This window comes from Aulonocara stuartgranti (genome assembly GCF_965226115.1).
Source record: "Aulonocara stuartgranti genome assembly, chromosome: 7".
Classification (NCBI taxonomy): Eukaryota; Metazoa; Chordata; class Actinopteri; order Cichliformes; family Cichlidae; genus Aulonocara; species Aulonocara stuartgranti.
Window position 1 is genome coordinate 18,905,730 of NC_138945.1, and position 22,319 is coordinate 18,928,048.

The 22,319-nt window shown below is 42.2% G+C and overlaps 1 protein-coding gene across 10 annotated transcripts in view; it reads right to left on the bottom strand.

Moving 5' to 3' along the window:
* Nucleotides 1–22,319, bottom strand: part of cdk5rap2 (CDK5 regulatory subunit associated protein 2) — a 36,997-nt gene that overhangs the window by 1,086 nt on the left and 13,592 nt on the right. For 6 of the 10 annotated variants that reach the window (XM_082538189.1, XM_082538188.1, XM_082538182.1 and 3 more), the window contains 36 exons: nt 22,119–22,289; nt 21,697–21,807; nt 21,481–21,618; nt 21,206–21,385; nt 20,903–21,097; nt 20,628–20,819; nt 20,318–20,447; nt 20,083–20,222; nt 19,878–19,994; nt 19,652–19,795; nt 19,448–19,560; nt 19,227–19,366; nt 17,538–17,678; nt 17,347–17,456; nt 17,071–17,214; nt 16,460–16,561; nt 16,182–16,369; nt 15,754–16,087; nt 14,136–15,651; nt 13,863–13,964; nt 13,289–13,437; nt 11,601–12,004; nt 6,544–6,776; nt 6,022–6,073; nt 4,780–4,952; nt 3,926–4,273; nt 3,632–3,757; nt 3,436–3,552; nt 3,060–3,249; nt 2,332–2,453; nt 1,368–1,580; nt 1,161–1,244; nt 784–1,046; nt 551–700; nt 319–457; nt 39–85 (listed from right to left, as the gene is read on the bottom strand). In XM_082538189.1, the coding sequence (XP_082394315.1) occupies nt 39–85; nt 319–457; nt 551–700; nt 784–1,046; nt 1,161–1,244; nt 1,368–1,580; nt 2,332–2,453; nt 3,060–3,249; nt 3,436–3,552; nt 3,632–3,757; nt 3,926–4,273; nt 4,780–4,952; nt 6,022–6,073; nt 6,544–6,776; nt 11,601–12,004; nt 13,289–13,437; nt 13,863–13,964; nt 14,136–15,651; nt 15,754–16,087; nt 16,182–16,369; nt 16,460–16,561; nt 17,071–17,214; nt 17,347–17,456; nt 17,538–17,678; nt 19,227–19,366; nt 19,448–19,560; nt 19,652–19,795; nt 19,878–19,994; nt 20,083–20,222; nt 20,318–20,447; nt 20,628–20,819; nt 20,903–21,097; nt 21,206–21,385; nt 21,481–21,618; nt 21,697–21,807; nt 22,119–22,289 (7,218 nt within the window). The remainder of the gene's footprint in view (nt 1–38; nt 86–318; nt 458–550; nt 701–783; nt 1,047–1,160; nt 1,245–1,367; nt 1,581–2,331; nt 2,454–3,059; nt 3,250–3,435; nt 3,553–3,631; nt 3,758–3,925; nt 4,274–4,779; nt 4,953–6,021; nt 6,074–6,543; nt 6,777–11,600; nt 12,005–13,288; nt 13,438–13,862; nt 13,965–14,135; nt 15,652–15,753; nt 16,088–16,181; nt 16,370–16,459; nt 16,562–17,070; nt 17,215–17,346; nt 17,457–17,537; nt 17,679–19,226; nt 19,367–19,447; nt 19,561–19,651; nt 19,796–19,877; nt 19,995–20,082; nt 20,223–20,317; nt 20,448–20,627; nt 20,820–20,902; nt 21,098–21,205; nt 21,386–21,480; nt 21,619–21,696; nt 21,808–22,118; nt 22,290–22,319) is intronic. The other 4 variants (XM_082538184.1, XM_082538185.1, XM_082538186.1 and 1 more) reach the window with 4 other exon arrangements.

Here is a 22,319-nt window from a genome sequence, read left to right on the forward strand (position 1 = left end):
ATTATAACTGGGTCATACACTTCTTACTGTAGGCGTACCTCTAAATTCCCCCTGGCTTTCTTCAACACTCCATGGGTCAGAGACACTACAAAGGACAAAAATAAAACAATTCATTTCCACAGTCTTGTATAATTATACCGGTATCAAGACTTGACATTTACTTTATAAAATAATATCACACAAAGAAAAACTACAAAACAGGAGCAGAGAGACTGACTTGACAAATACTTCCATCAATAAACTCAAATAGCTGCAAAACTGCTTCAACCACACATTTCATCTTCTGTGCAGCTTAAAAGTAAAAGCAGATGAACTTACACTGATCGATGATGACTCTCTCCATTCCCTCTTTGAGCTGGTTGGTGGTGCGGAGACGCTTGATGGCTCCGCTCAGCATCCTCTCCTGCTGAGACAGCCGGCTCTTCAGTCGGGCTATCTCATTTCTCAGCAGCTCATCCTGATTTGGAGGATAGCAGGAAAGAAAGGATTTGGTCTGCAGATGTTTAACTGGAGAGCCCGGATACACAATGTGTGCTGTGCGTGTGTTTACCTGCTGGTTGTTGCAGCTGTCTCTTGCTATGTTCCCAACTGGCAAAGATACTCTCCACACCAGTTTGAGCAGTCGGCCAGCCTCCTCCAGCACCTGGTGCATGGTGTTAATGCTGCAGGATAAACTCTTCAGATGCTGCTGTTCAATCACCTACAAAGATGTGGACAGGCTAACATCACGTTTCTACTTTCTGTAAAGTTCAGCCTATTTAAACCTCACGATGAGCTCCCCACCTTGTTGTCACAGCCCTGCTGTTGAAGCGTGTGCAGGCACTCCTGCAGTTGCATGTCCATACTGCGTGACAGCTTCCGGCCGTCTGAGATCTGCTTGCGGAGCGCGTTGTAGTCTTCAATCAAGCCCAAAATGTGGCGCCCATTGCGGCTCGCCCACATCCGGTGACCCGGCACCAGCCGAGAGGGAGCACCGGAAATGCTGTCCCCAGAGCTGCTGCTGACCGAGCCACCATCCACCTCTGAGAGAGATTGATATCTCACATCTGAAAAGATCCAACATAGCAGATCCAGGAGACTTCAAATGTCACCAGTCTGTATTTGCTTTCATAGAAATATGTGATTTGGCTTCAGGACCAGCTTTGAAGAGCTTTTCTTACCGTGGTGGATGCTGGTGTGTTCTCTGTGAGTCTGGAACGAGTGATGGACAGTGTCTTCTCGGCCCGGCGACCTGCCCCCTTCATCTAAGAGTGATAAAAAATAAATAAGCAAATGAAACACCTGACCTGCCATGACCTGGCAGTGCCTACGTGGCCTTCTGAATCCATCAAAGCTCATCGGCATGCAGGAACGTGCTTTCCGTTTACCTGGAGAGGACAGCAGATAGTTAATGTTGATGGTTTCAGAGCGGCCGGGTCCTCTGAGCAGCTGCTCCTCCAGTCTCTGCCGCAGAGCCGTGTTGGTCTGGATGCTCCTCTCCAGCTGAAGCCTCAAGTGTCTGATCTCTGACAGCAGCTCGGCCAGGTCCACTGAGCCGGAGGAAGCGTGAGTGGACGGCTCCTGGGCCACCTCGCTGGATTCTGCACGCCGAATGAGAAAGAAATATCCTCCTGTTAGTGACGCTGAGGCTGAGAACTGCTGCAACCCCACAGGTACATTTCTACAAACTTGTGGTCAGATATTTTTATTCGCATGTGAGAAATAAGAACAAAAGAATAAAAAAAAAAAATCCAAATCAAACTGAATCTGAAAAAATAAATGCTGCAAAATTACACGTCTGGTGTGTAAAGGCCTTAAATTTGATCATGTCAGCCAACAGGAACATTTCGCATATAAATTATTGTGAATGTTGGCTGATAAGGGTTGAGAAACTGTAGTGCAGGAATTCCAAACAGGATTTGAAGTTAATTGAAATTTGATGGTGTCACCATTACTTAGTTTATACAGTGTCAAATCTGGTGGACAAAGTGCAATCAAAAGATTCTGCAAATACACCCATAAATGCTAAAAACAAAACTGAATACAAGTTTGGAGGGTTTCCTCTTGAAGATGATCTCCTTGTCTCCCTCTTTACTGCCCCCATGTGGCCATGTTTCATCCAAAAAAAAAACAATACACCAGTTATTAGCCAATATCATTAGACATTCTCATTACAATCTATCATCTTGTCAGTACACCAATCCAAACATGATCCAAAATTTTTTCTATACAACAAAAAGTAAAAGTTTCTTCCTCCAATACTCGTGCAAGCTGCTGGAAAATCTGACTACAGCACAAACATTTCAGAAGAACTCCAGCTACTGAAAAACAAAAACGGAAATCGTGCAGTACCGTTGTATTTGTTAGACTCGCTCTTTATTTTTTCGTAAACTTGCAGCTCCACCCGCAGCGTCTGGAGGAGATGTTGGGAGTCGGACAGCTGCTGCCTCTGGAGCTTCACCTCGCACTGCAACCTGGAGACAGTGATTGAAAGCGCAGCCAACACTTATTAAGAAATTCAGCCTAAAGTGATGCCTTGCCTTTAAAATTCGATATATTAAAAAAATTTATATTGTATGTATGTATGTATGTATGTATGTATGTATATTTATACATACATATATACATACATACATACATACATACATACATATTATATATAGGCACACACATATAAAACAGAAACACTACCTACAACAAGCCTAACGTGTATACATTAGACAAAGTGACACACTCAGGTGAATGAAAGGGAGAGGAGATCTGACAGTAATCTACACTCCTGGTTTCGAGTGTCAGCCTCATGTCAGCAGGACCCGTGGCAAGAGGTCACATACCATCACTGTTAGCATCGTGTGCATGTGTGTGTTCACGGATGAGCCTTCAAGTGATGAGCTCAGGTTTCAGAGACATACTAACAGTAAGGAATAATGGCAACAGTAATGACTTTTTAGAATGGCCATTAGTAGCTATGTGGAGTGTCAGGTTACACAAATGAGTGCTTTAATGACATTAAGCGTGTGGTGTAGAAATGTGTGCTCCCCATCAGGACTGATGTTGTGTGTGTGTGTGTGTGTGTGTACCTGTGCAGCTCCTCCCTGCTGCGGTGCAGTGAATCCTGCAGCTGGGAGTTTTCCCGGCTGCTGTGCTCCAGTCGCTCCTGCAGTTGGCTGTTTTCCTGCCTCAGAGCTTCACACTCCCTCCTGCTCTGCTCCAGTTTGGCCGTCCGCCTGGCCAGGGTCTCCCGGAGCTTCTCATTCTCCTTCTGCTTGTCTGGAGGAAATAAAGGTTGTAAACCTTGTTAAGTATGTAATTCCCGGAGATAATGGAAAAATATTTAGGGTATTATAGATCAGCATCAACAAGGACAACAAAAGAAATTAGCATCCGTTTCTCTCCTCTTCTTTTTTTCTTACTGAAAATCATGTGATTTTTAACTAAACATAAGAAGAGCGATACCTCTGGATGCCATGCTGAGCTGTTCCTTCAGAGTTTGGTTTTGTCCCCAGAGGAATCGCACCTCCTGAGTCAGCTGACCCTGCTCCTCGTTGCCGTGGATGAAGATGTTGGTGGCTGCTGGACATGGCACATACACATGTTGGACATGTGGAAACAAAAGACCCTAAATAGTCAAAGACAGTTTTTTGGTGTGTACCTGGGTCTTTTTCCACTTCAGCTAGTCTCCTCTCCAGCTGCTCCCTGAGACGGTCGTTGGTGCGAATACTTTCCTCCAGACGTTGTCGCAAAGCTCTGATCTCCTGTAGATGCTCTGCCAGCAGGTCTAACAGACACACGTGGATAAAGCACATTTAAAGGGAAATTCCATGTCGTTTTTTTACTTCTTTACATTAGCAACAAACTCACACAGCTCATATAATTAACAACATTTCTCTATATAATGTAGTCATTAACTGACATGCTAATCAGCCTACTATTGCTTTATATTTACCTGAATTCATCGTATGAGGCTGTCCTCCAGCATTCCTTTGTGCGCTCGTGTCTCCATCTTGTTTCTGTGCCTTTGTTTGAGGCCCTGAGCCCTCCTGGTCGTGCCCTTGTTCCTGCTCCTGATGATGGGAGGTGGTCTGGGCCATGATAGAGCGATGCAGGTCCAGTTCGCTGCGTAGGGTGGCGTTAAGCTCCTCGCTGCTCCTCAGCTGCTCCTGCAGCCGCCCGTTCTCCCTATGCAGGCCCTGCAGTCTGCCGCCAGCATCTCTGTGACCGGACACACCTTCGTCCTGAGCTCGTCCTATATGTGACACAGTTGCACCCGTCCAATCAGGGTGTAATTGTTGACCTGAACGTGCACAGGAAGACAACAACACATGTGTAATCCAACACTTCAAATCCAAATTGCATATTATTATTATTATTCTTTGTCTCCAGGTGCTTCTAAAGGACTTCACTTGTCTCTGCAATAGCCTCTTGGTCACAAAATATCAGAAGATTGAAACAGATATGTGCCACTGAATAATGCAACTTTAAGTGGCAGTGGATTGAAACTGGACACCTCCTCTGGCATTGGCTGGCAAGCTTTGTCCTGCAGAACGCCTCACTGCAACAGAAAGGATCTGACTGGACAATAAGTGGTATTACAGGCAGGCACTAGACTGCCTGCGCACGTAGAAGAGGAGCCGTTTGATCTCAATGACTGTGCAACGGGCAAGAAGGGAAGAAAATATGCATTTTTAATGAAGCAAACTGAATTAATCCTAGTCTGGCACAAAATCTCCAGCAGTATCAGGGGTAAAACTCTGACAAAAGGCTTCTGAGACTTAAAGCATTGGATCCAGAAATACTTACTGTGGGTTCGATTGCCACCTTGTGTGGTTGGGCTGCTGTGGCAGGAGGAAGAAGTCCTGTCTGAGTGGGACAGATCAGAGTGAGAGCTGTGGTGGCTGCTGAGACTCTGGCGTCTAATCTGGCTCTGCAGGCTCTGGATGAGACGGTTCTTCTCCTGCAGCTCTTTAGCCAACCTGGAAGGAGAAGGAATGATGCGTGTTAACACCAGTCGGGAGGCCTCGGTATGACTGCTGGGAGAGAAAAAGGAACAGCAACCCCAAAAAGTAAAGAAAACTATGTTCCTAAAACCAGCGGGCTTCAAACAACACACAGCTGGGAAATCTGACACAGGAGCTCACGGCAAACGTCATGCTGTCTGGATCAAACCCACTCACAGGTCCAGCTGCTCCCTGGTGGAATCAGCCAGGGTGAGGTTTTGCTGGACGAGCAGGGCGACGTGCTGCTGCAGCAGCTCTCTCTCACCCTCTAGCTCCAGACGCAGATAATCTATCTCCTGCTGGATTCTACACAAGCTTTCAGGAGGACCTCTCATGCACTCCTCATAGGACAGCAGTGATTGTGATGTCTGCTGAAGCTCCCCAAAACTGCCACATCAGTAGTAATATGGATTAATGCGCGTGGCTCTGAGCAACCTTAATTTATAATTTGATACAAGTGTGTGGTTAAAAAATGCATTACCTATTCATATCAAGGATGGAAGGATACAATTATTGTACTGTGTCCAAAACAAACAAATTGCAATTTTGCAAGTCTACAGTTATTATTGTTGTATTAACTGCTCACTTAGAGCATTTGCTGCCAATAAAAAGGTAAAAAAGTCAAAGTTTAAGATGGCTATGATGTGAAACTGAAAGCATGGGGAATACAGAGTGACAATATTGACCCAGTGATGGGCAGCAGAGCCTTAATTTACTTCTGGCTGACACAGAAACAAAATAGGTCAACAGCAGGACAGTTATTCACGTGCACAGCCCAGGGTCATAATGCAAATAGCTGGGGGCAGTTTTAAAAGGGTCATAATATGACAAACATCTCAAAGAGCTCAGCTAATGACCCAAAAATACAGTCGCACATGTGACCTTAACAAAGGGACTACAGTCTAGGTCACTAGAAGGATGGAAAAGTAAACACCAGCTTTTTTTTAAAAAAAGGAGCCAATTTCTCATCATATAACATATATATGTGATAAATGTTTCACCTACTGTTGCATACACTAAAAATAAAGAAATAATGTATTTGTACCTGCGAGACAATTCAAGAGCTGGCACATCCTCATTATCCAGATGAGTCTCTCCTACAAGACAGAAAAAGACGCTGTCATGGACGTGTCTGTACAAATCAGTTACGAGTGGCTGCTCTTCTGTCTTTGTTTCTCTTCTGGTGGCGTCTGTTTTCCCCTTGTTAGACTGTCAAGTCAAGTTTGTACCCGCCCATAATTTTAACAACTGCCTTTAAAACTACTCTTTGATAATGAAGGAAATCATCAGTAAGTTAATTGATCACCATATCAAGTAATTTCTTTCATTAAAATAATGCCCTCCATGCTCTAAAATGGCTTTGCTGTAACTGCACTTGTCTCCTTCAATCATTATACTACCACGGCACTAACACACATCCTCCAAGCACACTAAGTAAATACTGTCGCATAACCACAAATACACGTCTGCAGTGATGGCAGATACTACACAAACAACACCTCATCATGGATCTATATAATAATTTAGGCAAAGCAACTACTACAATTACGATGACGGCAGCAGCTACCTTTGTCCAGCCGTCCCTCCAGCCTGTCCAGAATGCTCAGGCTCTTGTCCAGCTGCTCTTTAACCACCTCTCCCATGTAGCAGTCGACCTTTTCAGCCTGCAGCAGCTCTTTGAAGGCCTGGTTCAGCTCTTCCAGCTGCCGCCGGTGCAGGGCTCCCAGCCTGCGGCTCTCCTTGATCTGCTGCCTCAGCTGCGAGAGCTCTCGGGCCTGTGACTTCACAAGGGAGTCCAGGCTGTGGAGAAGACCAAATTAGGGACAATTTAAAAAAAAGAAGGAAAGAAAAAGAGCATGCAGATTTTCCACCTTCCTCTTGTGTTAGGGTTGGCACCAACCCATTTTAAATTTCAAATGCATAGAAAAAAAAAAAATCACAAACATTTGTTTATTGTATCAAGGCTTTTTGACTTTGTCAGGAACCTCTATTTCTACAAAATAAAACAAAAAAAAATATTTTCACTAAATTATAAAATGCCCTAGTTGAAATTATGACCTTTGTGTTGTTAGGGTTGGTTTCGACCCAGGTATAATATTATGAGTATAAAGCAATAATTAAAGCCAAAACTGAAATCATAAGTGCACTGTCAGCTAAAACATTGACAGCAAGCTCCTCTCCTAATCATATGAGCTTTAGGGGATTCTTGTTTTGCGTGTTTTTTGCAGTATACCTGCACAAAAACAAAACAAAACTAAAAAAATTTGCATTTCCTGCGAAAATGCAGTGTGGATGCTTTAAAGCTGAAGCTGTATGCAAAAAGTAGCTGAAAAAGCTGAAAAGTTGCAGAAATTGTAAAAACTTTGCAGAAGCAAAGGAACTTTGCTAAAATGGAATAACTTAGCAGAACTGCAATATCTTAGAGGAAACATAATACTTGGCAGAAATACAATAGCATAGCAGAACTTAGCAGAAATATTGTAACTTACCAGAAACATAACTTCTCAAAAATACAAGAATTTAGGAGAAATAGTATAAGATAACAGAAATAATATATTTAGCCAAAAATACTTAAGCATTACAGAAACACTATGATTTAGAAAAATAGTACAACATAGCAGAAATACTGTGATTTACCAGAGACACTGTGATGAACTATGAATATTGTAATTTTAAATTAAGACTATGTTTTAGCACAAATATTATAATTTGGCAGAAATACTATGATACAGCACAAATACTCTGGTTTAGCACAAATATTATAACATAGCAGAAATACAATTATATAGCAGAAATGCTATATTTAGAAAGAAAAATATAATATAGTAGAAATAGTATGATTGAGCAGAAATACTACAATATAGCATAATAACAATGATTTAGCAGAAATACTATGATTGAGCAGAAGTACTAAGATGTAGTAAAAGTACTTTGATTTAACAGAAATACAATTATGGAGGAGTAATACTTTAAAATGGGAGAAATATTGATACACACACACACATACACAGAGCCTAAAGGTAAGAGTATTTGTGCCATGGAGTGTTAAGAATGTGAGGTCCATATTAGAAAAGCTGGTGTCATTACCAACTGCGCCACTGGGAAAGAGAGGAGCCGTTTTGAAAAACAGGGTGATGAGCAGTCAGAATTAGATCCCGGTGAGAGGCGAAAAACGCCGTTTTTTGGAGTTACAAAACGTTGTGTAACTCAAAAACTAGGTGGACTAGAGGCATAATTCTTGTACTGGGTGAATCAGCGGACTTTGGTGTACTTTGACTGCGATTTTCATTGCTCTTTGTACAACCGTCGCTGAGATATGACGAGAGAGGAAACGGAAGACCTCAGACATGATTGGCTGGCTGGGAAGCCGTGCAGGCCCTGATATGTGATATGTGTCTGAGTCCGCACAGAGGATTGGCTGCCTGGCAGAAATATATAGAAATAGTATGATTAAGCATAAATACTACATTTAGCAGAAATACTATATTAAGCACAAATCCTATAAAAAGCAGAAATAGTATATTAAGCACAAATCCTATAAAAAGCAGAAATACTATATTAAGCACAAATCCTATTAAAAGCAGAAATAGTATATTAAGCACAAATCTTATAAAATAGCAGAAATAGTATGATTTAGCACAATAGTAATAAGTTAAACAGAAAAATTGGAAAAGCAAAATGGACAGCTGAAGAAATGCTGAACATGCTGAGGGTCCCTCAAATATACTTGTTAAATGACAAAAATCAGCAAAAAAATATATAACAGCCACACAATCAGAAATATGTACACATAAGGAAACACACATGCACAGAGAGACACACACACAAGATCCAATTCAGTCAACCAGTCTAAATATATTGAATTTGAATCTTAGAATGAGATCATCCCATTAAAAGGCCTTCTCTCTCTCTCTCTCTCTCTCTCTCTCTCTCTCTGTCACACACACACACACACACACACTGCTGAATTTGAATCCACCAATCAGAGAGCCTGTGCACTTTTTCCCGCCAAAACAGGTGCATCTATTTACACACGCAGCACAGAGAGACACAGGATTATTGCAGTCTATTTCTCATAATGACGACTCCCCTCAAACAAATGACCATAATTTCCTAACCGTAGGGGCTAGAGCGGTCATTCTTACACCGTTTTGTTCAGAAGAGATGGGGGAATCTTCAAGTGTTGACAATTTATCATTAAAATATGAATTTTTAGAGATATATGACATGGATGACTTGTTGACTTAGAAGCCACGAATTCCCCAATATGCAAATTTGAATGCCTCAGACCACATATATGATTGGCTGGCTGGGAAGCCGTGCAGGCCCTGATTTGTGGATTTGAATTCCTCAGCCCTCAGATATGATTGGCTGGCTTAGAAGCCATGAAGGCCCCAATATGCAAATTTGAATGCCTCAGGACACATATATGATTGGCTGGGAAGCCGTGCAGGCCCTGATTTGAAAATTTGAATGTCTCAGTCCTCACAGAGGATTGGCTGCCTGGGGACCTGGCAGAAATATATAGAAATACTATGATTAAGCATAAATACTACATTTAGTAGAAATACTATGTTTAAGCACAAATACTATAAAAAGCAGAAATACTATAATTTAGCAGAAATACTATATTAAGCACAAATCCTATAAAAAGCAGAAATAGTATGATTAAGCATAAACACTACATTTAGTAGAAATACTATGTTTGAGCAAAAATCCTATAAAAAGCAGAAATACTATATTAGGCACAAATTTATTTCTGCTATTTTATAAGATTTGAGGTAAATATAGTATTTCTGCCAAAACATAGTATTTCTGCTAAATTATAGTATTTCTGCTTTTTATACTATTTGTGCCTAATATAGTATTTCTGCTTTTTATAGGATTTGTACCTAATATAGTATTTCTGCTTTTTATAGGATTTGTACCTAATATAGTATTTCTGCTTTTTATAGGATTTGTGCTTAATATAGTATTTCTGCTAAATTATAGTATTTCTGCTTTTTATAGTATTTGTGCTAAAACAGTATTTCTACTAAATGTAGTATTTATGCTTAATCATACTATTTCTACATATTTCTGCCAGGTCCCCAGGCAGCCAATCCTCTGTGAGGACTGAGAAATTCAAATTTTCAAATCAGGGCCTGCACGGCTTCCCAGCCAATCATATATGTGTCCTGAGGCATTCAAATTTGCATATTGGGGCCTTCATGGCTTCTAAGCCAGCCAATCATATCAGGGCTGAGGAATTCAAATCCACAAATCAGGGCCTGCACGGCTTCCCAGCCAGCCAATCATATATGTGGCCTCAGCCATTCAAATTTGCATATTGGGGAATTCGTGGCTTCTAAGTCAATAAGTCATCCATGTCATATATCTCTAAAAATTCATATTTTAATGATAAATTGTCAACACTTGAAGATTCCCCAATCACTTCTGAACAAAACGGTGTAAGAATGACCGCTCTAGCCCCTACAGTTAGGAAATTATGGTCATTTGTTTGAGGGGAGTCCTCACTATGAGAAATAGACTGCAATAATCCTGTGTCTCTCTGTGCTGCGTGTGTAAACAGAAGCACCTGTTTTGGCGGGAAAAAGTACACAGCCACTCTGATTGGTGGATTCAAATTCAGCAGCTCTCTCCCTCTGTGTGTTTGTGTTTGTGTGTGCGTGTGTGTGTGACAGAGAGAGAGAGAGAGAGAGAGAGAGAGAGGAAGCCTTTTTATGGGATGATCTCATTCTAAGATTCAAATTCAATATATTTAGACTGGTTGACTGAATTGGATCTTGTGTGTGTGTCTCTCTGTGCATGTGTGTTTCCTCATGTGTACATATTTGTAATTGTTGGCTGTTATAGATTTTTTTTGCAGATTTTTGTCATTTAACAAGTATATTTGAGGGACCCTCAGCATGTTCAGCATTTTTTCAGCTGTCCATTTTGCTTTTCCAATTTTTCTGTTTAACTTATTACTATTGTGCTAAATCATACTATTTCTGCTATTTTATAAGATTTGTGCTTAATATACTATTTCTGCTTTTATAGGATTTGTGCTTAATATAGTATTTCTGCTTTTTATAAGACTTGTGCTTAATATAGTATTTCTGCTAAATGTAGTATTTATGCTTAATCATACTATTTCTGCTTTTCATAGGATTTGTGCTTAATATAGTATTTCTGCTAAATTTAGTATTTCTGATTAATTATAGTTTTTCTACTAAATCATAGTACAGTATTTCTGCTTTTTATAGGATTTGTGCTAAAACAAAGTATTTCTACTAAATGTAGTATTTATGCTTAATTATACCATTTCTGCTTTTTATAGGATTTGTGCTTAATATAGTATTTCTGCTAAATTATAGTATTTCTGCCAAATTATAATATTTGTGCTAAAACATAGTCTTAATTTAAAATTACAATATTCATAGTTCATCACAGTGTCTCTAACCAAGAGATGAGAAACAAATTGGATGATCACTTATTGTTTTTAGTGTATTTTATAGCTGATTTAATTCACGGGTCAAAACCGACCCGTTAACATAAGAGATGATAACAGAAAGCTAACACAAGAGGAGGGTTAAAGTAAAGAAGGTGAAGTACTAATAAAACACTTCAAAGATGGTTAACCTAGCAGGTGATGTGGAGCGGCTGCGGGATGGCTGCAGTTGTTCACTGATGCTTCTGCTCAGCCTCCTCTCTCCTTCCAGCTCCATATTTACCCGGCTGCTTTTATCCTTAATTGCCTGGTTCTCCCCAGCCTTCTTCCCCCTTAGCTGCCCACTTCTGTGGCTGCCATCTTGACTACGGTCGTCTTTCTGTGCACCCTCTTGATCCTTGATCACAGACGGGTCTGAGGTGTTGTTGACCAAGTCACTGGAGAGGGAGTTCCTATGCAGAAGGCTCTGCATTTGGAGGATTAGTTTTGTCTGGTTTTCCAGCTGGACCTTGAGCTCTTTGACTTGTCCCTGAAGCTGCAGTGGGTCCTCAGAAACACCATACTCACTATAGACCTGCAGACCTTTCAGACTCACCTAAAAATAAAATAGATGGAAGAAGGTTCAGATTTTGAAAGTGAAAGTGAAAACTAATGTTAAATGGAATCAAACCAGTAACACATGCTGTAACTTCTGATCATTGTTGTTACACTGTTGATTCTCACAAAGCTGTTTAAAATGACTGTAATGTATGTAAATGTTCTCAAACACACCTTATTCTCATTTCTTGATACATGTATTTATTTTTAGAATCTGCTTGAGTTGCCTTATACACCCATCAGTTATAACATTATGACCACCTGCCTAATATTGTGTTGGTCCTCTTTTTGCCATCAAAACATCTCTGACCCGTCAAGGCATGGACTTCACTAAACCCATGTGCTGTGGTGTCTCGCACCAAAAGATCCTTCAGGTCCTGTGAGTTGTGAGATGGGGCCTCCATGGATCGGGTCTTTGGCCAACACATCCCACAGATGCTCACCTATATTGAGATCTGGGTAATTTGGAGGCCAAGTCAACACCTCAAACTCACTCCTGAACCATTTTGGGAGGACGCATTGTCCTGCTGACGGAGGCCACAGCCATCAGGGAATACCGCTTCCATGAAAGGGTGCACATGATCTGCAAAAACGCTTAGGTAGGTGATATGGATCAAAGTAACAACCACATGGATGGAATAAGTTAAGTTTTCCCAGCAGAACATTATCCAAAGCATCACACTGCCTCCTCTGCGTCTTCTTCCCATAGTGCATTCATCATTTAAAGTGATTCATCATCTTCTTCCATCGCTCCACGCTCCAGTTCTGAGGCTCACGAGTCCGTTGTAATCGGTGATGGACAGCAGTCAGAGACTTGAGCTACGGTAGCTCGTTTGTTGGACTGGACCACAGGGACCAGACTCTGCTTCCCATGTGCATGAAAGAGCCTTGGATGTCCTTGTCAAACACGCTCAAATCGTCACGCTTGCCCATTTTCCCAAAATATTCACTTGCTCCCTAATATATTCCATCCTCTAACAGGTGCCATGATGAAGAGATAATCAGTGTTATTCACTTGACTGCTGTATGAATCATGGTTCATAATAATGTATTTATCTTACACTAGGCCTTGGTAAACCTAAGACCCAGTCCTCCTCTATTCTGATTGGTCGTCACTCAACAAACAGAAGGTTTGAGCAGCAGGAGGACTCCTGTGTTCACAGACACAGCTCTGCATCTGAGCTAACCACAGTAGTGACATTCCCCATCATTCCCTAGTGAACTTTGCTGTGGAGTGCTGGGAGTGAGGAACAAGATAATAAGCAAATAATAAGATAAATACCTTGGCTGAGCTGAGAGCTGGGGAAGTAGGGTATGGGGTGCTGGAGGTTGAGTCCAGATTTTCAGTAGAGGAGAAATTGGCCTGTTCGTGTTTCAACAGGGAAGGCAGACTGGAGCCACTGCAACTAGGGTTTACTCCAACCTCTAAATCTGGCAACACAGGAAGCACAAAAACATTAGACTATGGGGAGGAGTCCAGTGCAAGTTGTAGAAAATAAACAGTGTTTGAGCAGTGTGAGGAAAGAAGTCATTTGTGATACAGCCAAATTTGAATAGGACAAGAAATCAAGGTAAAAGGTTAATGAGTGCTCAAAAGACATTCCCAAACCTTAAGTGAAAACATGCATGAATAGAGACAGCCCATTCAAATTTAGGAAGGGTGAAGAAAATTCCACAGTTAAAAACCAGAAAAAGACTGTGTGGTTACGGAGACCCAGGCAGAAAATATTTTTCAGAGACAGCGTGCCCTTGTTCACTCCTCATGCATACATTCTACATTAAGAGAAGCTGTCCACACTTGAGATTAGTATCCACTCAGCAGACAGACATGCAGAGTCTGTCTGAAGGCTGTCTACCTGTGCTACTGCTCTCTTCCCTATCGTTCTCACTCTTGCCACTGGTTTCGTAACCCAGGTCCTGCAAATCCACCTGCACGCCTTTGTCATCCTGCTCAGGAGCTGGCATTGGAGGCAATATATGTTTGGTTAGGAAGAAATCAATCAAGGAGTTCACATATGTCTCTATCACTACTTATGTTGTTCCTGACCAAACTGGGATTTGCAGTATCACAAAATCGTTTGAATTACTGTGGACAAGCACATGTAGAAGAAAGCTGCTCAACAGCTTACCTTTCTTTATCATTTCAGGAGAGGATGTACTGGTAAGAGCAGTGGCCAGTTTCGCCTCCAGGCTTTTACATGCCTTCTTCTTCTCCCTCAGTGCTTTGTGCAGTGTTTCCAGTTCAACCTGAACACTTGGCGGTAACCCTTTGCCGTCCTGCACTGCCCTGTGGGCTTCCCTCTCCATTTTGTGACCCCTCTCTTCTTGCAGGGAAGCCTGGAGCTCAGATATCCTCTGAGAGTAATCACTGAAGACCTCATAGAGAAGACAGAGATGGCGATGAAGCTCTAGTACCTTTGTTCCAGTTGAAGCAGTAGACAGGTTGTTGCTGGGTTCGGAGATTGGTGGGGCAGTTTCTCCAAGTTGCTCCCGCTCTTGGAGGGCTCTCTGAAGTTTGTCTAAATTTATCTGCAAGTCAGAGCTGATCTGGGATCTGCCAGCAGTCACGGAGCCAGAATTTGTGCAGTGTGCTGCTAAAGAGGCAACAGCGGACTCTGTTGCACTAAAGCAGTTCCTTAGAACGTCAATCGCCTCTTGATTTAAACTAGTATCAGGACTGTGGTGTTCCTTTTCCTCATTTTCTTTAAGTGACTCTGCTGCTACTCTGTCACTGGTGTATCCGTGTTGTGCAGTAGCATTTGTGGCCCTCAGTTTTTCTTGCAGCTCTGCATTGAGCCTATTCTGCTCCCAAAGTGCTTCTTGCAAAGAGTCTGCATGACGCTGCAGCTCACGCAGAGAGTCCTCGGTACCTTGAAGCACCCCTCCGGTGCTTTCTTCCTTTGGAGAGCTATGCAGCTGCTGCAAAGCTCCCTCAATCCTTTGACAAAGATCGCTGATTTCAGGATTCTTTTCTTGGCTTTCTGCAGAGCTGATGACTTTCTCTGCCAAATTCAGAAGCTCTATGAGCTGGTTGTTGAACTCCTCTTTCTGCTGCAAGGCTTTCTGCAGCTCAACGCATCTACCATGGAGAGACGCATCAGAACCCACAGAACCAGAACCTGTGTGTGAACCAAATCCACCCTGGCTGTCCAGACTGCAGGCAGTCAGATAAGCGATGGTAGATTCTGCTGCCTGTAAAGCCTCTACGTACTGGGAGTTCAGTCTGTCTTTCTCCCGGAGCTGTGCATGAAGTTCTTCCCAATCAGCAAGCTGCTCACTCAGCTTGTTGATCAGTGCTTCTTTCTCCTGGCACTCCTGGTGGAGAAGTTCCAGCTGAGTATATAGTCCAGAATCATCTTGGGTGTGATCCAGTGATGCTCTGGCTTCAGAGCCCTTGTCGGATCCCACTGGACTACAGCTACGATTAGGGTATCCAAGGGTGGCGGAAGGGGAAGTGCTGTGCTGGAGTGATGTGTGAGTGTCAGAGTCTGTGTGTACATGCTGGTCAGACCAGTAGACATCATCTGAATCAAGGTGCTGAAGTCCATCAGTTTTGAGCTGCTCGGAGCTTCCAGGCTTCCTGCTGCTGCTGTTAGACTCCACCCTCAGCCTCACAGGCACAGGAAGGCGAGATCTGCCTCCAGACTACAATTTAAACAAACACAAGAAACAGACATTAAAACCCCAAAACGCCTTCATGCAGGAAAGAGTGATGTCTTTTTATTTCTTCTGCAGTACAAAACTTACCCTATGTTTTGAAAAATGCTGTTTTTCACTGTTGCTGTGTGGCTGGCAATTAGTTCTTGGACTCTCCTCGTCATCTGCAGTGCTGACATTGGTAATGGGACTCTCCCTGTCTGAAATCTCATTCCACTTCTTCCCTCCCTTCTTCTTTGACAGTTTGGTGACCTTTGCATCTTCTGTGTCCAGTGCTTCCAAACTCTTCCTCAACTCAGCCTGTCCCTCACTGCTGTTCCCTGAGGCATCGGTGCTCTCTTTTTCTTTGTACTCAGACGATTTCTGTTCCTTCAGGAGACCCCGCAGCTCATCATTTTCTGATCTGAGCCTGAGCATTTCCGCTCTGTAATGAGAAACATTCGACCAGATTACAGTTCAGACTTCTAACTACCAAGTAATGGGGAAAATAAGGAGTAGACTCTGAAAGAAAGACCTACCTAAGGTGCGAGACAGATGTTGACCCACAATCAGCTAATAGGGATTTAAGTGCCATTAAATCTGTGTTCATCTCCCTAGAATATTCCTCCCCAGTGTCCAAGATGTCGCTGCTAGAGTGAGCACGCTCTCTACTCTGGCTGAGGCCGCTGTCCATGCTCACATCACCCAAAAGCTTTTCCGACAACATCTAAAAGAGCGATTATTTAGAAAGCAGGTTTTATAAACTCTTCAAATAGTACTTAAGCACTCAGTTGTTTAATGACCATCAGTTTCATACCTGTCCTAGTTTACTGCATGTCTGGCTCTCTTTGTCCTGACCAGAGAGATGTGTCTTGTTACTTTGAACCAGAGGCTGCTTCTCAAGCGTCTTCTTGAGCTGCTAGAGTAATGGGATGGGAGGCGAGTATGACACACATGGCTCGGTAAAAGAAAACTTAAAGTGGGAACAGAATCCATAAAGCACAGCACAGCAACAGCAGAATGGCATGATGTGTCTAATGTAGCATGGCGAAGAGAGACCGTTTTATGGGACACAGAGATAAAGATAAAACAGGGACTGATTAGGAGAGATGAAGGAAAGAGAAAGAGGGTACTTACTCTACTACATACAAGAAACACACTTGTTAAAAAATTCAGACATTTAGTACCACAGAGGGAAGAGAAATTAGCAACAGGTTAGACAGAACAGAGGTTAGGCTATAAGTTCTAAGGTTAGAAAGGAGCTATTACAGGAAGGATGTTAGACAATGATTCGTGATTTCTCAAGTATTTTCTAAATGTGGACATACTCTGGAAGAAACATTACTAATAAATGACAAGACGTGCACTCTTTTGGAAGACCTAAAAAACAAAAAACAACAACTTTGCAGCCATAACTTTGTGTACAACCTCGTCTCTTTGCAGCTGCTTTTTGCAGTCTTTGTCTTCTTTGTCATCAGTGTCACGCTCTGACTTCTCAATTTGTGAAAGTTGGCTCTGCCGTTCACTGTTTAAGGTCTGCAGCCTGCTGACATGGTCTTGCAGCTCAAGCACCTTAACACAGAGCGAAATCATTTTTACACATTTCCAGCTTTACAGTTGGTACAGTGACACCTGAAGCACACTAATTAACTTCAACGTGACACTGTATAAGAATGAGACAAAAAGCAACAAAATGTAAAATACCTTCTGTTTAAGCTCCTGAGCAGACAGATGAGACAAGCTGTCATCCAGTCCCTCTCCTACACAGATACTCATGTAGGAAGTCTGATCTCCAATGAAACTCAAAGAGTCGCCTGAAAAACGTTAAAATAATCTTATAATGTTGTCTGTATATAAACTGGAATATGACATCTGGAGTCTTTTTCTCGTCTTACCTCCATCGTTGGCTCCACCAACCCCTCCTCCACGGTTCTGAATTGCTCCTAAGCGTGCCTGCAGAGATGCATTCCAACGCTGGGCATCTTCAAGCTGATGTCTTATGCTCTCTAGCTCTTTAGGATCAATCAGGTCCATACCTGAAACGATACACAGAGGGTTACAAAAGGCCACGCATGACAGGGCATTACAGCAGCTCCCATGAGGCACCATTAACTTAAGACTTCATGTGCGTATGTCTAACATGTCATAAAGAGGGTGTATACTTCAGCTCTTTTTCACAACTTTAAAAACAAACACAGACCAGCCACGAAGCTGAGGTTTTACACCGCAGCACACACACCTTTGGATTATACCTTTCACTTTCATATTTTTCATGATGTCTACAATCTAATGTTCTTTAATTAAAATACTGAAAAAAACAAATAAACTAAAAAAATCCTTATAAATGAAAAATGTAAAAAAAAAAATATGAAAAACAAAAATGGTGGATTTACATTGTGCAGTTAGTGGATCTTGGCTTGCTAAAAAAATCCAAGTCAGATATGCAAAATATATGTAGAGGAGCTAAAATGCACACCCACAATATACACAATCACAAAGTATGATTATTATTGTGCTTTTTCATAAGTGTGTAAACATGTAGCCTATGCAAACAAATCATAATGGTTGGTTATATAACCAAAGCATGAAGTGTGCAAATGTAATCAGTGACAATCATCCTGCTACGTCTATCTTGCCAGTCAGTGCTAATGTGAGCTGCGTCCCTGTTACTTACAGCTGACCTATTTTTACACCTGGCTCTCTGCAGGCAGCGGTGTGGGGAGGAGCATGCACGTGTGTGGTCGCCTGAGCGCACACGACAAGTGGATGGTCCAAGTTATTTGGCTTAGACCTCAGTGCAGAGTGACACTTTTAATCTGTTTTAAGGCTGTGCATTAATGCCACAACAAATCTGAAGGACAAACTGTGCTGAATTACATTAACTGCATGACGTCAAAGGAAAATAAATGCCACACTTTTTGGATTAGGCTCTATTTCTGGAGAGCTGCTCTTTTAATGTGGTACTTTGCACATTAATATCCTTTATTAAATCATTTGAAAATGGCACAACCATGCTTTTAAATGATATTCATGTGACAGATGGTTGGATGGGTTGGATTAATAACCAGAAGCGTGCTAAAGTGATGCAATCAAGAAGCAAAGGGACAAAACAAAAACAAACAAACAGCATGTTGAAAGTGAGAGACAGAGAAGACAGGTCTTTATTTATTTTTTATGAAGGACAAAGAGCAGACAGGTGTGAAATCAATACATTTACTTAGAGACAGTGAAAAGGGGAGCGACTGTGTTATAGACAAAAACATGCAGATAACTGGGAGATGATGAGAGCAGAAGAGACAGAAAGCAGACAAAGATGAAAAGTGGAGGGACCAGGTGTGCATGCTGAAGAAGAACACAACAAAAAGTAGACATGGAAGTTGTTGGCAGGACGAGTAAACATATTATATAAAGATGACTGGGGTTTAGGGGTTCCCTTTAATGATGAGTTATATTTTCTACCATTTTAACCACAATAAATGATAACAAGCACTTCTTTTCTCATTCACTCCTTTATAATTCCTTTATTTCTTTCCCTCTCATTCAGTCACCATCCTCATCTACAACCAAGTGTGTTTTCACTGCACCTTCTCTGAGTTTGGCTCTGTGTATCTCTCTCTCCAAGTCACCCCTTAACTCCTCATTAGTTCTGATGCTCTCTTCTAGCTGCTGCCTGAGAAGCTGCACTGCTGTCAGCTCCAACTGTAGAGCATGGAGACGCTGGGCACTGCAAATCATCCAAGAGGTCTGTTAGCGCAAAGCATTTGTTTCTCCTTTTTGCATTAAAGCAGCTGTTGCACATAACTACCTGTCTTGCTCCTTCACAGTCTTTACCAGGCTGGAATAGAGCTGCTGTTCAGCCCTCAGGGCTCTGTTCAGAGCATCGTGCTCATGTTGCAAAGCTGTGAGGTTGGGCAAGGCCTGAGGAGAGAAGAGAAACTATCTTAAAAGACAAAGCAAAAGATTGTAATGTTTTGCTCTAAAAAAAATTTAAAAAGCAGGTCATCTTTACTTCTTGCTGGCTGTCTCCACCGATCATGGTACTCTCCCTCTGTGGAAGCACAGGCAGGGACCTCTCCATTCCACAGACAATGACGTGATCCTGGGTATGATCAGGCCATGTGTGGCCTCTCTGACTGAGGCGCTGCTGGAGAACCTGCTCAAAGTCAAAAGTTAAACATCAGAAGAAAAACTCCTTCACTTGCTGACACAACTTTGACACTGTGTGGAATCCTTACACTGATAATCTCATCCTTGGTCTTTAGAGTTGCAGTGAGGGACTCAATATTAGCAGCCTGACCTTCACTGTGACCCTTCAGCTCAGATAGCGCTGACTGAAGCTCAGCCAATGAAATCTAGAAATTGGGATGTAGGGAATTATGATTGACACTTTTAAGAACTGTATCCTATTATGGATTAATTAAATGCTTCTAACTCACTGACCTTCAGTTCATTTTCCCTTTTCAGTGCTTTGTTCAGTGCTTCAGTTTTCTGTGCCAGCTCCCTCTTCAGGACGACCACTGTTTTCTTGGAAAGTGGATTGTTCTCCTGGCTGTCTTCGCTGTTTCTCCTGGACAGCTCAGCTTCAGCACAGACAAAACAAAGTCAAACGTAGCACCAACATGCAGTCTACCTTTAAATAACCTGCGCGAGGGTGTTACAGGTCTAAATCCATTACCTTCCCTCTCGTCCAACTTCTCTTGCATGATCTGAATAGTTTGTCTGAGATTCAACACTTGATCTGGCTCTGCTTTCTGCCTCATCTCTGCCAGAAACTGGTCTCTCTCCTGACCACGCTGAAGAAGCTTCTGACAGTTTATAAAGATATAAAATCAGCACATTCAAATGTTTACAGGTAATATCTTAAAACACGTTCAAAACAGGGCATAGAATTGGGGGGCAGAATGTGTTATTCTCTTTGGGAGTTTGGATTTCCACATACAGTATTTTACAGCTGAATGGCTGTGCTGTATCCCACAGGATCTTACGTTAATAAGGCTGTCTTTTTCAGCAAGCAGGGCTTTGAGCTGCGCGGTCTCTAAATAACTCTCCTGGGCTGTTGAGGAGCTTTGCTTCTCAGCAGTGGCAAGCTCCTGCTGCCTATCAGACAGCTGCTTCTTCAGCTCCTGAATCTCTTGAGCACGCTCAGACAACATGCGATTGTAGTGCTCTGCAGACTCCTGGAGACGACAAAGAGTCAAAGTTAATAGTGTTAGCGTTGTTTGTGCACACTCTGTCGTGTCCTGTTGTCATAAATGCTAACCTTCAGAAGTTGGTCTTTGCTGCTAATTGTAGCAAACAGGCTTTCTACAGCACTCTCATTGTCAGCAACCAGTCTTTCCCTGGCCTTGACAGCTTCAGCCAGCATGGCTTCTGTGACCTTTAACCTTTGGCCCATCTGTTCAGCCAGATCACGCGCATGGCTCTGTGACTGGTTCAGCAATGATTCAGACATTTGCTACGGACAGAGGGGGGAAAAATAAGCACTGAAATACAAATGACATAAACCAGAACAGTAAAAACTATAAGGAAACTGGCCTTAATGAGTGACTATTTGTCAGCCAACCTCCATATCCTTTGTCTTGCCCTCCAGGGAGAGCTGCAGCTGGCTAATGATGGAGTCCTTCTCCCTCAGTGATCTGTTCAGGTTGTCTTCCACATCTTGCTTGGCTCTTTGAAGGTTCTTTAGGGTACTTGCAAGATGCTGCAGCTCTGCATCCTTCTCCTTAATCAGACTGTCAAAATTCTGCAAAGAAAGGAGTAGAAAGGAGTATGCATAACACTTAATCACAACTATGTGATTATCAATCAATAGAAAAGATCCCAGTTCCGGATACTTACATTGATAGTTTCTTCATTATGAGACAGCAAGTTGTTGAGTCTTTCTAGGTCTCTTTCTTTTTCCCTTAGTAACAGCTGCAGGTGGTGTATCTCATTGTCTTTTTCTTCAATAGCAGCAAATTTCTCATCAAGTGCTTGCTGTAAGAGAACAAACAAACATGTCAGAAACCAGGCAAAGTCACCATGGTTAAAAGATTGCAGTGAAGGAATACCCACCTCCAAAGCCTTCTCCTTTTCTTTCAACCTTTGCCGCAGTTTGGAGAGAATACTGTCGTTACTTCCTGGACTTTTGCTCTGCTCAAAGTCTCTGACCATGTTCATGTATTCCTGACAAACACATAAAAACAATGTTACTAAATACACCGCACTCAGAAGAACTGGATGTCACTTTGGAGCACCAACTTCTCTTTGGCTCCGATTGCTTTCATGACATGCTTATAATCCAGCTGACAGGCTTTGCTGCTAGCTAACTGCTCTCCTATGATTACTGTTTTATCATGTGTGGTGGCTCGAAACAGCAGTAATGGGCTAAAATTCAATTTTTACACATACTTAGGCTAAGTAAAAAAGGAAGCAACTCATTTTTTTTATCTTTTGAGCTAAAGTCTGTCTGCATAAGTTTAGTGATGATGTGTCACCTGTAGCTGCTGCTCTTTATCAGCCAAGGTGGATGTGAGACGCTGGATGGTGACCTCATGGGCCTGCAGCTTTGTTTTGGTTTGGTCCAGCAGCTCTTGGTACTGCTGCTCCAGAGCACTCTCCCTTTCCCCGATCTCCCCACTCAGCTTTTTCAGCTGATTGTGTAAATCCTTGTGGAGGAAATTATAATAATGTCACAC